The 15,499-nt window shown below is 37.4% G+C and overlaps 1 protein-coding gene across 1 annotated transcript in view; it reads right to left on the reverse strand.

The window, feature by feature from the left end:
- DOCK3 (dedicator of cytokinesis 3) overlaps positions 1–15,499 on the reverse strand; it is a gene marked incomplete at both ends in the record, with an annotated part of 412,488 nt that overhangs the window by 303,489 nt on the left and 93,500 nt on the right. The window contains one exon of the mRNA XM_082848220.1: positions 5,455–5,510. Within this exon, the coding sequence (XP_082704346.1) occupies positions 5,455–5,510 (56 nt within the window). The remainder of the gene's footprint in view (positions 1–5,454; positions 5,511–15,499) is intronic.

The following is a 15,499-nucleotide window of genomic DNA, read 5'->3' on the forward strand; positions in this document are numbered from 1 at the left end:
AATCTGGAAAGACATACTAAGGATAAAACCTTGTATAATATAGCTAAAGCATTATATGGACGCAATTCTATAATCTCCAATTCTTGTATTAGAAAAGACTAAAAATAAATTCACTAAGTGCCCAACCTAAAAACTGACAAAAATTTTAAATTTTTAAAAAATTTAAAAACCTAGAGATCAACAACAAAAAATAGAAAATGTTACTTATGAAAATTGATAAACACATTAACAAAACAGAAAACAATGAGAGACAAGAGTCCGGATCAGCATGTGAAAAGGCTGGTTCTTTGCAAAATCATAACAGATAAACTTCAGAAAGACTGATGATGTGAAAATGAATTTTAAAAAGCACAAAAACAATATCAGTATAAAAGGAGGGACATAACCATAAATGCAGTCAAGATTTTAAAGTATACTAAGAAATACAATAAAAAAACTTTATGACAAAAAATATGAAAATGGAGGGACTTCCCTGGTGGTGCAGCAGTTAAGAATCCGCCTGCCAATGCAGGGGACATGGGTTAGAGCCCTGGTCCGGGAAGATCCCACATGCCATGGAGCAACTAAGCCCATGTGCCACAACTACTGAGCCTATGCTCTAGAGCCTGCAAGCCACAACTACTGAGCCCGCATGCCACAACTACTGAAGTCCATGTGCCTAGAGCCCATGCTCCACAATAAGAGAAGCCACCACAATGAGAAGCCCATGTACTGCAACGAAGAGTAGCCCCTGCTCGTTGCAACTAGAGAATACCCACATGCAGCAACAAAGACCCAATGCAGCCAAAAATAAATGAATTTATAAATATATATATGAATATGAAAATGGGGATGTAAAAATTTCCTGGAAAATATAAGAGAACTGATGTTTTTAAGGTTTCCAATATATAAGATCATGCCATATGCAAAGAGAAACTATTTTACTTCTTCCTTTCCTATTTGGATGTCTTTTATTTTTTCTTTCTCAACGGCGCTAGCTAGGAATTCCAGTACTGTGTCAAATAGAACTAGAGAGAGTGGCATCCCCTTGTCTTATTCCTAACCATTGAGTATGAGGGTTAGCTATGGGCTTGTTATATATGGCCTTTATTATGGTGAGGCATAGTCTTTTTATACCTAATTTGTTAAGAGTTTTAAATATGAAGGCATGTTGTATTTTGCAAATGCCTTTTCTGCATCTATTGAGAGAGTTATTGGATTCTATCATTCATTCTGTTAATATGATGTATCACACTTATTGATTTGCATATGTTAAACCATCCTTGCATCCCAGGGATAGATCCCACTTGATCATGGTGAATGATTTTAATGTGCTGTTGAATTTGGTTTGCCAGGATTTTGTTGAGGACTCTGCATCTTTGTTCATCAGAGATAATGGCCTATAATTCTTTTCATGTAGTATTCTTGTTTAGCTTTGATATCAGGGTAATACTGGCCTTATAAAATGAGTCTGGGAGTGTTCCCTCCTCTTCAACTTTTTGGAAGAGTTTGAGAAGGACTGGTATTATTTCTTTAAATGTCAAACGGACAGCAATACAATAAAATTTGATGTTGAAAGTGGAGTACTGAAGACATCCAATATTATTGAATTGCTGTATATTTCTCCCTTCAGTTCTGTTAATACTTGCTATCTTTAGGTGCTCTGATGTTGGGTGACATATATTTACAACTGTTTTTTGCTCTTGATGAATTGACCCCTTTATCACTACATATTCACCTTCTTTGTTTGTCCTTATAGTTTTGGACTTAAAATCTATTTTGTCTGATATAAGAAAAGCTGCCATTGACATCTTTTGGCTTCCATTTGCATGGAATATCTTTTTCTATTCCTCCGCTTTGAGCCTATGTTTACCCTTAAAGGTGTAGTGAGTCCCTTATAGGCAGCATATAGGGGGTCTTGTTTTTTATCCACCAGCCACCCTATGTCATTTGAATGGATAATTTATTCCATATACATTTAAAGTAATTATTGACAGGTAATGACTTACTAAAGCCATCTTACTAATCTTCTTCTGGCTCTTCTGTTGTTCCTTTGTTACTTTCTTCCTCTCTTGTTGACTTCCTTTGTGATTTGATGGATTTCTCTGGTGGTATGCTTTGATTCTTTTCTCTTTATCTCCTGTGTTTCTACTATAGGTGTTTGCTTTGTGGTTACAATGAGGCTTACATGAAACACCTTAAAGTTATAACAGTCTATTTTAGGCTGATAACTACTTAACATCAATTGCATATAAAAACTCTACACTTTCACTCCCCCCACTACATTTTATGTTTTTGACATCACAATTTACATTTTATACTGTGCATCCATTACAAATTATTATAGCTATCATTATTTTGAATACCTCTGTCTTTTCACATTTATACTAGAGTTAAGTGTTTCACACACCATTACAGTATCAGAGTATTCTGAATTTGACTGTATACCTACCTTTACCAGTGTTTTATACTTTCATATGGTTTCATGTTATTAACTAGCATCCTTTGATTTCAGCTTGAAGAACACCCTTTAGCATTGTCTGTAAGGCCGATCTAGTAGATCTAATGATTATGAACCCCCACAACTTTTGTTTTTCTAGGAAAGTCTTTATCTCTCCCTCACATCTGAAAGACAACTTTGCCAGGTAAAGTATTCCTGGTATTTTTTCCTTCAGCACTATGAATATAGAACCCCTTCTCTCCTGGCTTGTTAGGCTTCTGCTGTGAAACCGCTGATAGCCTTATGGCTAAAAATACATATTTTAAATGAATGCTGATTTAATTAAATGGGGGGTTTTTTTGCATCTATTATATTTATTTAATGTACTAAATCTCCTGGGTGCACACACCACAGCCTCTGACATCCTGCCACTCTCCTGATAATGTGAATCTCAAGAGGAGCAACATAAACATGGAAAACAATGTAAAACTTCAGGAGTAGCATCCTGAAGAGACTGTCCTCTAAGTCTTGCTATCCAGATTCACAGAGCTACTCTAGCTGCTATCCTTTCTGAAAACTAGTACCTTAGCTTTTCATTTAGAGCCTATCTGTTTTACATACTTAATGAAACTGCTCTCAATGTCTGCTAGCCATAGATAAGACAAACCTTGGGGCTATAAAAGATTCCAAGCTGCTGCTGTCCTACGGTGCTCTCTGAACAGAGAATTCCCATCTTGTAACTGAGTGACATGATCTGGACACATGAGTCTCCTCTCTGCTACCCCTCCCCCCAGAGTTCAAGTACCCTTTCCCCCTTCTGGTTGTGGCCCTGCACTGCTGTCTCTGAAAGGTCTCCTGCTGTGACATATTTCCTTTGCAACTTGTCAGAGCTCTGCCTAAATAAAGCTCATTATGTGCTACTACTATCTCATGGTCGTGTCTTTTATCAGCCCTAAAATCCTCTAGTTTACTACAAATGTATAAGTTTTTCAGTGAAACTGTATAAAAAGTAGCAACAGGGCTTCCCTGGTGGTGCAGTGGTTGAGAGTTCGCCTGCCAATGCAGGGGACACGGGTTCGTGCCCCGGTCTGGGAGGATCCCACATGCCACAGAGTGGCTGGGCCCGTGAGCCATGGCCGCTGAGCCTGCACGTCCAGAGCCTGTGCTCTGCAACGGGAGAGGCCACAACAGTGAGAGGCCCACGTACCGCAAAAAAAAAAAAAAAAAAAAAAAAAAAGTAGCAACAATACCTGAATCATTTTAAGAATGAGAAAACCCAGATATCAAGAAACACTTTAAAAGATAACTGAAAATATGAAAATTTTTGAAGTTCCCGTAAAAACATTCCCACAGATGGATTATTCAAGCAATTTCACTCCGTGTCAACCAAATAAAACAAGAAGTACTTCAGTACAAATGGCACAAGTTTTTCAAGAAGCAGATGATATACCCTAGGAAGCACTGAGAGCACAGTTATGCTCCCGAGTATGGCAGGATGCAATGAAGAAGGTACATGATAGAAACACAATGCATGTTCTCTGACTGAGAGGCCCTCAACTCCTGGTTGATATTTGCTAAGGTAGAGCCCCAAGTCCCAGTCCTGCTGATCTAACCAAGCATTGGGAAGATATCCAGGAGAAATTTGACCATTTTAATGCACACCACCATCCATGTAGTATTGCTATCTAAGATGCTTAAGCTGAATCTAACCATGAGGAAACAGACAAATACAAATTGAGGGACATTTTGCAAAACAACTGGCCTGGGCACTTCAACAAAGTCAATGCCATGAAAAGAAAAAAGAAAACCAAGGCTGGAGAACTGTTCTAAATTAAAAGAGTTTATGACATGACAATGATAAAATGTAATATTTAATTCTTGATTGGATCCTGGACCACACACCCCCGACCCCCAAAAAACCAACCAAACGAAAACAGCTAGTAAGGACATTCATGGGACAATTAGGGAGACATCTGAATATGGACTATATATTTTATAGTACTATTATATCAATGTTACATTTCCTGAGTGTAATAATTATACTGTGATTATGTTAGAGAATGTACTTTTTCTTAAGATGTATATACTAAAATATTGAGCAGTTCCTGGGTTCCGGTATCCCCAACCTATTATCTTTTGTATTCCCAGACATTAGAGTATAGAATGCTTTAATGCAGTGATTATTCTGGGTTATATCAGTATTTCCTCCTTTTTTTCTTTCACTCTTCAAATATGTGTCTAAAATTCCCTATATTAGATTCTATTTCATAAAGTGACTCATAAGTTTCTCTTTTCCTGACTAAACCCTAACTTACCAGAAGGATACTCTGATGCTAACTCAACCTCTGGTCAAAAACATAATTTCTAGTACCAAAAGCTACATAGTTAGACAGTACCTTAAATTTTATATTTTAAAATAAAAAATCACAATCCAATAATAATACCTATTACTTTCAAAAATAAGACATGACAGTAAAGAATTTTTTTAAATCACCCAAAATCTGAACATGCAAAAACAACAAATGTTAACATTTTGATATATTTACAATTCGTCTCTCCTCTATTGAGAAATTGCTTATGTTTCACAAATTTGCGACCAAACTACATACCCATTTTCTACACTGTCCTTTTATCCTTAGGTATGCCTTTACAGTTTTTTCAATTTCTATTTGTAGAAAGAAAAGATTTTAAAAGTCTCCCTCACTTTCACATACAGAAACAAAATGACAGATTTATCACTAACTCTCATCAAGGACTATTCTCAAAATAGTACATCATTTTTAAAAAACATGCTGCATGCATAATTGTTTTTAAAATTTATAACAAATTACCTTTCCAGTATACAGGAAAAGAGGTTAAAGTTGTCAGTATTTTAAGATAAAATTATGTCCTCAGAATTATATATGATAAAACAGGTATATTTTTTGCAGGAAAACATGCCAATATCATATTTTATACTATGAACCAAAAAGAAAACAGCCTTCCTCTGCAACCAATAAAAATTATAAATAAATTTAGTAAAGCCAACTACTCACCCCCTATTACTGACAATTGCTTTTTTCAAATGAATGTAATTAGCAGGAAAGATCCCCTGTAAAAGAGAAAAGGTTTTCCATTAGAAAAAGTAATTTGTGATTAACATCTCATATAGACTAAAATAGCAGCCAGATTTCAGCATGGAACTACTCTATCAACAACACAGTACATCTTTTAATGTAGCAACCACTTTACATATTAAGAATACAAAGTTGCACAAACTATATTCAACAGGAATTTCACTGTCATTTGCAATCAGAGTCTATCCTCAGGGAAAAAACAACTGTGATGTTAAGCAACCACCAAAAATCAATTTTCTGTAAGTTTTAGAAATATTCATCAAATCACTCTTAGGATATAGACTTAACGTACAGACCTTGACATGTATCTACAAAACGACATCATCATCTAACAAACAATTTACAGATTATCCAGCTCTGAGCTAGACAAAGAATTCTCACATTCTGGGTAACATTTGTATTCACAAGAATAAATCAATCTGGGAGCTTTTAGAAATATTTCTTCTTTTACTCTTTCCAAACGGTTTCCACTTTGGTATCTGCCATAATTTGATTTCAATTCCTAAGGGATAAAAAATGTATTGTTTCAGAAAACAAATAAATTTCCAATCAATGTTTCACTCTTTTTCCTGGTGTATAAAATTCCCTTGAAATAAAACACAGATGGCCTATTTTTTATTTTTCTATTTCTTTTTTTTTTTTGTGTGTGTTAGTTTCTACTTTATAACAAAGTGAATCACTTATACATATACATATGTTCCCATATCTCCTCCCTCTTGCATCTCCCTCCCTCCCACCCTCCCTATCCCACCCCTCCAGGTGGTCACAAAGCACAGAGCTTATCTCCCTGTGCTAGGCGGCTGCCTCCCACTAGCTATCTATCTTACGCTTGGTAGTGTATATATGTCCATGCCACTCTTTCACCTCATCACAGCTTACCCTTCCCCCTCCCCATATACTCAAATCCGTTCTCTAGTAGGTCTGTGTCTTTATTCCTATCTTACCCCTAGGTTCTCCATGACATTTTTTTTTCTTAAATTCCATATATATGTGTTAGCATACGGTACCTGTCTCTCTTTCTGACTTACTTCACTCTGTATGACAGACTCCAGGTCCATCCACCTCATTACAAATACCTCAATTTCGTTTCTTTTTATGGCTGAGTAATATTCCATTGTATATATGTGCCACATCTTCTTTATCCATTCATCCGATGATGGACACTTAGGTTGTTTCCATCTCCGGGCTATTGTAAATAGAGCCACAAAGAAAATTTTGGTACATGACTCTTTTTGAATTATGGTTTTCTCAGGGTATATACCCAGTAGTGGGATTGCTGGGTCATATGGTAGTTCTATTTGTAGTTTTTTAAGGAACCTCCATACTGTTCTCCATAGTGGCTGTACCAATTCACATTCCCACCAGCAGTGCAAGAGTGTTCCCTTTGCTACATACACTCTCCAGCATTTATTGTTTCTAGATTTTTTGATGATGGCCATTCTGACTGGTGTGAGGTGATATCTCATTGTAGTTTTGCTTTGCATTTCTCTAATGACTAATCATGTTGAGCATTCTTTCATGTGTTTGTTGGCAGTCTGTAAATCTTTTTTGGAGAAATGTCTATTTAGGTCTTCTGCCCATTTTTGGATTGGGTTGTTTGTTTTTTGGTTATTGAGCTGAATGAGCTGCTTATAAATTTTGGAGATTAATCCTTTGTCCATTGATTCATTTGCAAACATTTTCTCCCATTCTGAGGGTTGTCTTTTGGTCTTGTTTATGGTTTCCTTTGCTGTGCAAAAGCTTTGAAGTTTCATTAGGTCCCATTTGTTTATTTTTGTTTTTATTTCCATTTCTCTAGGAGATGGGTCAAAAAGGATCTTGCTGTGATTTATGTCATAGAGTGTTCTGCCTATGTTTTCCTCTAAGAGTTTGATCGTTTCTGACCTTACATTTAGGTCATTAATCCATTCTGAGCTTATTTTTGTGTATGGTGTTACGGAGTGATCTAATCTCATACTTTTACATGTACCTGTCCAGTTTTCCCAGCACCACTTATTGAAGAGGCTGTCCTTTCTCCACTGTACATTCCTACCTCCTTTATCAAAGATAAGGTGACCATATGTGCATGGGTTTATCTCTGGGCTTTCTATCCTGTTCCATTGATCTATATTTGTTTTTGTGCCAGTTCCATACTGCCATGATTACTGTACGTTTGTAGTATAGTCTGAAGTCAGGGAGTCTGAGTCCTCCAGATCCGTTTTTCTTTCTCAAGATGGCTTTGGCTATTCCAGGTCTTTTGTGTTTACAAACAAATTGTGAAATTTTTTGTTCTAGTTCTGTGAAAAATGCCAGTGGTAGTTCAATAGGGATTGCATTGAATCTGTAGATTGCTTTGGGTAGTAGAGTCATTTTCACAATGTTGATTCTTCCAATCCAAGAACATGGTATATCTCTCCATCTGTTTGTATCATCTTTAATTTCTTTCATCAGTGTCTTATAATTTTCTGCATACAGGTCTTTTGTCTCCTTAGGTAGGTTTATTCCTAGATATTTTATTCTTTTTGTTGAAATGGTAAATGGGAGTGTTTTCTTAATTTCACTTTCAGATTTTTCATCATTAGTGTATAAGAATGCTAGAGATTTCTATGCATTAATTTTGTACCCTGCTACTTTACCAAATTCATTGATTAGCTCTAGTAATTTTCTGGTTGCATCTTGAGGATTCTCTATGTATAGTATCACATCATCTGCAAAAAGTGACAGCTTTACTTCTTCTTTTCCGGTTTGGATTCCTTTTATTTCCTTTTCTTCTATGATTGCTGTGGCTAAAACTTCCAAAACTATGTTGAATAATAGTGGTGAGAGTGGGCAACCTTGTCTTGTTCCTGATCTTAGTGGAAATGGTTTCAGTTTTTCACCATTAAGGATGATGGTGGCTGTGGGTTTGTCATATATGGCCTTTATTATGTTGAGGAAAGTTCCCTCTATGCCTACTTTCTGCAGAGTTTTTATCATAAATGGGTGTTGAATTTTCTCGAAAGCTTTTTCTGCATCTATTGAGATGATCATATGGTTTACCTCCTTCAATTTGTTAATATGGTGTATCACGTTGATTGATTTGCATATACTGAAGAATCCTTGCATTCCTGTAATAAACCCCACTTGATCATGGTGTATGATCCGTTTAATGTGCTGTTGGATTCTGTTGCTAGTATTTTGTTGAGGATTTTTGCATCTATGTTCATCAGTGACATTGGCCTGTAGTTTTCTTTCTTTCTGACATCCTTGTCTGGTTTGGTATCAGGGTGATGGTGGCCGCGTAGAATGAGTTTGGGAGTGTTCCTCCCTCTGCTATATTTTGGAAGAGTTTGAGAACGATAGGTGTTAGCTCTTCTCTAAATGTTTGATAGAATTCGCCTGTAAAGCCATCTGGTCCTGGGCTTTTGTTTGTTTGAAGGTTTTTAATCACTGTTTCAATTTCAGTGCTTGTGATTGGTCTGTTCATATTTTTATTTCTTCCTGGTTCAGTCTTGGCAGGTTGTGCATTTCTAAGAATTTTTCCATTTCTTCCAGGTTGTCCATTTTATTGGCATAGAGTTGACTGTAGTAATCTCTCATGATCTTTTGTATTTCTGCAGTGCCAGTTGTTACCTCTCCTTTTTCATTTCTAATTCTATTGATTTGAGTCTTCTCCCTTTTTTTCTTGATGAGTCTGGCTAATGGTTTATCAATTTTGCTTATCTTCTCAAAGAACCAGCTTTTAGTTTTATTGATCTTTGCTATCGTTTCCTTCATTTCTTTTTCAATTATTTCTGATCTGATTTTTATGATTTCTTTCCTTCTGCTAACTTTGGGGATTTTTTGTTCTTCTTTCTCTAATTGCTTTAGGTGCAAGGTTAGGTTGTTTATTCGAGATGTTTCCTGCTTCTTAAGGTAGGATTGTATTGCTAGAAACTTCCCTCTTAGAACTGCTTTTGCTGCATCCCATAGGTTTTGGGTCGTCATGTCTCCATTGTCATTTGTTTCTAGGTATTTTTTTATTTCCTCTTCGATTTCTTCAGTGACCACTTCGTCATTAAGTAGTGTATTGTTTAGCCTCCATGTGTTTGTAATTTTTACAGATCTTTTCCTGTAATTGATATCTAGTCTCATGGTGTTGTGGTCGGAAAACATACTTGATATAATATCAATTTTCTTAAATTTACCACAGCTTGATTTGTGACCCAAGATATGATCTATCCTGGAGAATGTTCCATGAGCACTTGAGAAAAATGTGTATTCTGTTGGTTTTGGATGGAATGTCCTATAAATATCAATTAAGTCCATCTTGTTTAATGTATCATTTAAAGCTTGTGTTTCCTTATTTTCATTTTGGATGATCTGTCCATTGGTGAAAGTGGGGTGTTAAAGTCCCCTACTATGAATGTGTTACTGTCAATTTCCCCTTTTATGGCTGTTAGCATTTGCCTTATGTATTGAGGTGCCCGTATGTTGGGTGCATAAATATTTACAATTGTTATATCTTCTTCTTGGATCGATCCCTTGATCATTATGTAGTGTCCTTCTTTGTGTCTTCTAATAGTCTTTATTTTAAAGTCTATTTTGTCTGATATGAGAATTGCTACTCCAGCTTTCTTTTGGTTTCCATTTGCATGGAGTATCTTTTTCCATCCCCTTACTTTCAGTCTGTATGCGTCTCTAGGTCTGAAGTGGGTCTCTTGTAGACAGCATATATATGGGTCTTGTTTTTGTATCCATTCAGCCACTCTGTGTCTTTTGGTGGGAGCATTTAGTCCATTTACATTTAAGGTAATTATCGATATGTATGTTCCTATTCCCATTTTCTTAATTGTTTTGGGTTCGTTATTGTAGGTCTTTACCTTCTCTTGTGTTTCTTGCCTAGAGAAGTTCCTTTAGCATTTGTTGTAAAGCTGATTTGGTGGTGCTGAACTCTCTCAGCTTTTGCTTGTCTGTAAAGGTTTTAATTTCTCCATCAAATATGAATGAGATCCTTGCCGGGTAGAGTCATCTTGGTTGCAGGTTTTTCTCCTTCATCACTTTAAATATGTCCTGCCACTCCCTTCTTGCTTGCAGAGTTTCTGCTGGAAGATCAGCTGTTAACCTTATGGGGATTCCCTTGTGTGTTATTTGTTGTTTTTCCCTTGCTGTTTTTAATATGTTTTCTTTGTATTTAATTTTTGACAGTTTGATTAATATGTGTCAGCATATTTCTCTTTGGATTTATCCTGTATGGGACTCTCTCTGCTTCCTGGACTTGATTAACTATTTCCTTTTCCATATTATGGTAGTTTTCAACTATAATCTCTTCAAATATTTTCTCAGTCCCTTTCTTTTTCTCTTCTTCTTCTGGAACCCCTATAATTCGAATGTTGGTGCATTTGATGTTGTCCCAGAGGTCTCTGAGACTGTTCTCAGTTCTTTTCATTCTTTTTTCTTTATTCTGCTCTGTAGTAGTTATTTCCACTATTTTATCTTCTAGGTCACTTATCCGTTCTTCTGCCTCAGTTATTCTGCTGTTGATCCCATCTAGAGTATTTTTAATTTCATTTATTGTGTTGTTCATCGTTGCATGTTTCATCTTTAGTTCTTCTAGGTCCTTGTTAAATGTTTCTTGCATTTTGTCTCTTCTATTTCCAAGATTTTGGATCATCTTTACTATCATTATTCTGAATTCTTTTTCAGGTAGACTGCCTATATCCTCTTCATTTGTTAGGTCTGGTGGGTTTTTATCTTGCTCCTTCATCTGCTGTTGTCTTTCTGTCTTCTATTTTGCCTATCTTACTGTGTTTGGGGTCTCCTTTTTGCAGACTGCAGGTTCGTAGTTCCCGTTGTTTTTGGTGTCTGTCCCCAGTGGCTAAAGTTGGTTCAGTGGGTTGTGTAGGCTTCCTGGTGGAGGGGACTAGTGCCTGTCTTCTGGTGGATAAGGCTGGATCTTGTCTTTCTGGTGGGTAGGTCCACATCTGGTGGTGTGTTTTGGGGTGTCTGTGGACTTATTATGATCTTAGGCAGCCTCTCTGCTAATGGGTGGGGTTGTGTTCCTGTCTTGCTAGTTGTTTGGCATAGGGTGTCCAGCACTGTAGCTTGCTGGTCGGTGAGTGAAGCTGGGTGCTGGTGTTGAGATGGAGATCTCTGGGAGATTTTCGCCATTTGATCTTATGTGGAGCTGGGAGGTCTCTTGTGGACCAGTGTCCTGAAGTTGGCTCTCCCACCTCAGAGGCACAGCACTGACTCCTGGCTGCAGCATTAAGAGCCCTTCAACCACATGGCTCAGAATAAAAGGGAGAAAAAGAAGAAAGAAAGAAAGAAAGAAAGAAGGGAGGGAGGGAGGAAGGAAGGAAAGAAGCAGTCAAGGAAGGAAAGAAAGAAGGAAAGAAGAGAAAATAAAATAAAGTAAGATAAAATAAAATAAAGTTATTAAAATAAAAATAATTATTAAGAAAAAAAAATTTTTAAAGGAAAAAAATGGACAGATAGAACCCTAGGACAATGGTGGAAGCAAAGCTATATAGACAAAATCTCACACAGAAGCATACACATACACACTCACAAAAAGAGGAAAAGGGGAAAAAATCATAAATCTTGCTCTCAAAGTCCACCTCCTCAATTTGGGATGATTCATTGTCTATTCATGTATTCCACAGATGCAGGGTACATCAACTTGATTGTGGAGCTTTAATCTGCTGCTTCTGAAGCTGCTAGGAGAGATTTCCCTTTCTCGTCTTTGTTCTCACAGCTCCCGGGGCTCAGCTTTGGATTTAGCCCCACCTCTGCGTGTAGGTCGCCGGAGGGCGTCTGTTCTTCGCTCAGACAGGACGGGGTTACGGGAGCAGGTGCTTCGGGGACTCTGGCTCACTCAGGCCGGGGGTGGCGGGGGGGAGGAGGGAGGGGTACGGAGTGCGGGACGATCCTGCGGCTGCAAAGGCCGGCGTGACGTTGCACCAGCCTAAGGCGCGCCATGCGTTCTCCCGGGGAAGTTGTCCCTGGATCCCGGGACCCTGGCAGTAGCGGGCAGCACAGGCTCCCCGGAAGTGGGGTGTGGATAGTGACCTGTGCTCGCACACAGGCTTCTTGGTGGTGGCAGCAGCAGCCTTAGCGTCTCATGCCCGTCTCTGGGGTCCGCACTTTTAGCCACGGCTCGCACCCGTCTCTGGAGCTCCTTTAAGCAGCGCTCTTAATCCCCTCTCCTCCCGCACCAGGAAACAAAATGGGAAGGAAAAGTCTCTTGCCTCTTCGGCAGGTACAGACTTTTCCCCATACTCCCTACTCCCTCCCGGCTAGCAGTGGTGCACTAACCCCTGCAGGCTGTGTTCATGCCGCCATCCCCAGTCCTCTCCCTGCGCTCTGACTGAAGCCCGAGCCTCAGCTCCCAGACCCGCCCGCCCCGGCGGGTGAGCAGAAGATGGCGTATTTTTCAAATACTCTTTGGCCTACACCACTGTCACTAATAAACTCAATCTATACCACACAAACCCATCAGCAGCTGGACTACAGTAATGCATTTTACAGTTTTCAGTGTACAGATCTTTCACCTCCTTGGTTAAATTTATTCCCAAGTATTTGATTATTCTGATGCTACTGTGAATGGGATTGTTTCCTTTATTTCTTTTTCAGATATTTCATTGATAGTGCATAAAAACACAACTAAATTCTCTGTGTTCATTTTATATCCTGCAGTTTTACTGAATGTATTGATTAGTTCTGTTTCTTGGGGGAATCTTTAGGATTTTCTATATATCATATGCAAACAAATAAAATTTTACTTCTTTACTCATTTTGATGCCTTTTATTTCCTTTTCTTACCTGACTGCTCTAGCTAGGACTTCCAGTACTATGTTGAATAGGCGTGGTGAGAGTGGGCACCCTTGTCTTGTTCCTCATCTTAGAGGAAAAGTTTTCAACTTTCACCACTGAGTATGACATTAGCTGTGGGCTTATGACATATGGCCTTTATTAGATTGAGGTGTGTTCCTTCTAAACCCAATTTGTTTTCAGTTTTATTCATTTAAGGATGTATTTTGTCAAAAAACTTTGCATACATTGAGATGATCATATGATTTTTATCTTTCATTCTATTGATGCAGTATAGCACATTCACTGATTTGTGAATGTTGAACCATCCTTGCATCCCTTGCATTAATCCCACTTAATCATGGTGTATGACCCTTTTCATATGCTATTAAAACTGCTAATATTTTGTTGAGAGTTTTTGCATCTATATTCATCAGGAGTAATGACACGTATTTTTCTTTTCCTACACTGTCCTTATGTGGCTTTGGTATCAGAGTAATGCTAGCCTCATGAAATGAATCTGAAAGTGTTCCCTCCTCTTCAATTTTTGGAATAGTTTGAGAAGGACTGGTATTAATTCTTCTTTAAAGTTTAGTAGAATTCACCAGTGAAGTCATCTGGCCCTGAACTTTTCTTCGTTGGGAGGTTTTTTATTACTGATTCAATCTCCTTACTGATTATTGGACTATTCAGATGTTCTATTTCCTCGTGATTCATTCTGGATAGGTTGTAAGTTTCTAGGAATTTATCCATTTCTTCTAGGTGGTCCAATTTGTTAGCATACAATTGTCATAGTAGTCTCTTATAATCCTCTATTTCTGTGGTTTCATTTTCAATATCTCTTCTTTCATTTCTCATTTTGAGTCTTTTATTTCCTCAGTCAATTTTGTTTATCTTTTAAAAGAACCAGCTCTTAGTTACATTAACCTTTTCTCTTGTTTTTTGGTCTCTTTTTCATTTATTTTCACCCTGATCTTTGTTATTTCCTTGATTCTGCTAAATTTGGGCATAGTTTCTTCTTCTTTCTTCTAGTTTCTTCAGATGTAAAGTAAGGTTGTTTAACATCTTTTTTTTTTTTCTTACTGTAGGCAGTTATCACTATAAACTTCCCTCTTCAAACTGCTTTTGCAGTATCCCACAGGTTTTGGCATACTGTGTTTCTGTTTTCACTTGTGTCGAGATTTCTTTTTAATCTCTCCTCTGGTCCATTGGTTGTTCAGAATGTGTTAATTTTCACATATTTGTGAATTTTCCAGTTTTCTTGCTGTTTCTGATTTCTAGTTTCATACCACTATGGTCAGAAAAGATACATGGTATGATTTCAATCTTCTTAAATTTGCTAAAGCCTTGTTATATGACCTATTCTAAAGAATGTTCCATTTACAACTGAGAAGAACATGTACTCTGCTGCTGATGGATTGAATATTCTATATATGTCTCTTAGTTATATTTGGTCTAAAATATAGTTCAAGTCCAACATTTCCTTGTTGATTTTCTGTCTGGATGATCTATCCAGTGCTGAAAATGGGGTGCTGAAGGCTCCTATTATTATTGTATTGTTATCTACTTCTCCCTTCAAATCTATTAGTATTTGCTTACTATATTTAGGGGCTCCATTTTGGGTGAACATATATTTAAGACTGTTATAACTTCTTGATAAATTGACCCCTTTATCATTATGTAATGACTTTCTTTGTCTCTAGTTAATTTTTGGCTTAAAGTCTATTTATCTGATATAAGTATAGCTCCCTGGGCTCTCTATTAGTTTCCCCTTGCACGAAATATCTTTTTCCATACCTTAACTTTCAAGCTACATGTGTCCTTAAAGCTGTAGTAAGTCTCTTGTAGGCAGCATGCAGCTGGGTCCTGTTTTTTTTAATACATCAAGCCACTCTAGGCCTTTTGATTGGAGAATTCAATCCATTTACATTTAGAGTAATTATTGATAGGTAAAGACTTACTAATGCCATCTTATTAATTGTTTCTGGCTGTTTTATGGTTCCCTTATTCCTTTCTTCCTTTCTTGCTGCCTTCCTTTATGAATTGATGATTCTTCCACTGTGGTATGCTTTGATTCCCATAACTTTATCTTTTGTGAATCTACTGTAGATTTTTGCTTTGTGGTTACCATGGACATCAAGGCCACCAGTAATGTATTTTATATATTGGCTCATAATAAACTATAACCTATGCCAACAGAGAAATCTAATATGTG

The sequence above is a fragment of the Leucopleurus acutus genome, assembly GCF_964270905.1.
Source record: "Leucopleurus acutus genome assembly, chromosome: 10".
NCBI lineage: Eukaryota > Metazoa > Chordata > Mammalia > Artiodactyla > Delphinidae > Leucopleurus > Leucopleurus acutus.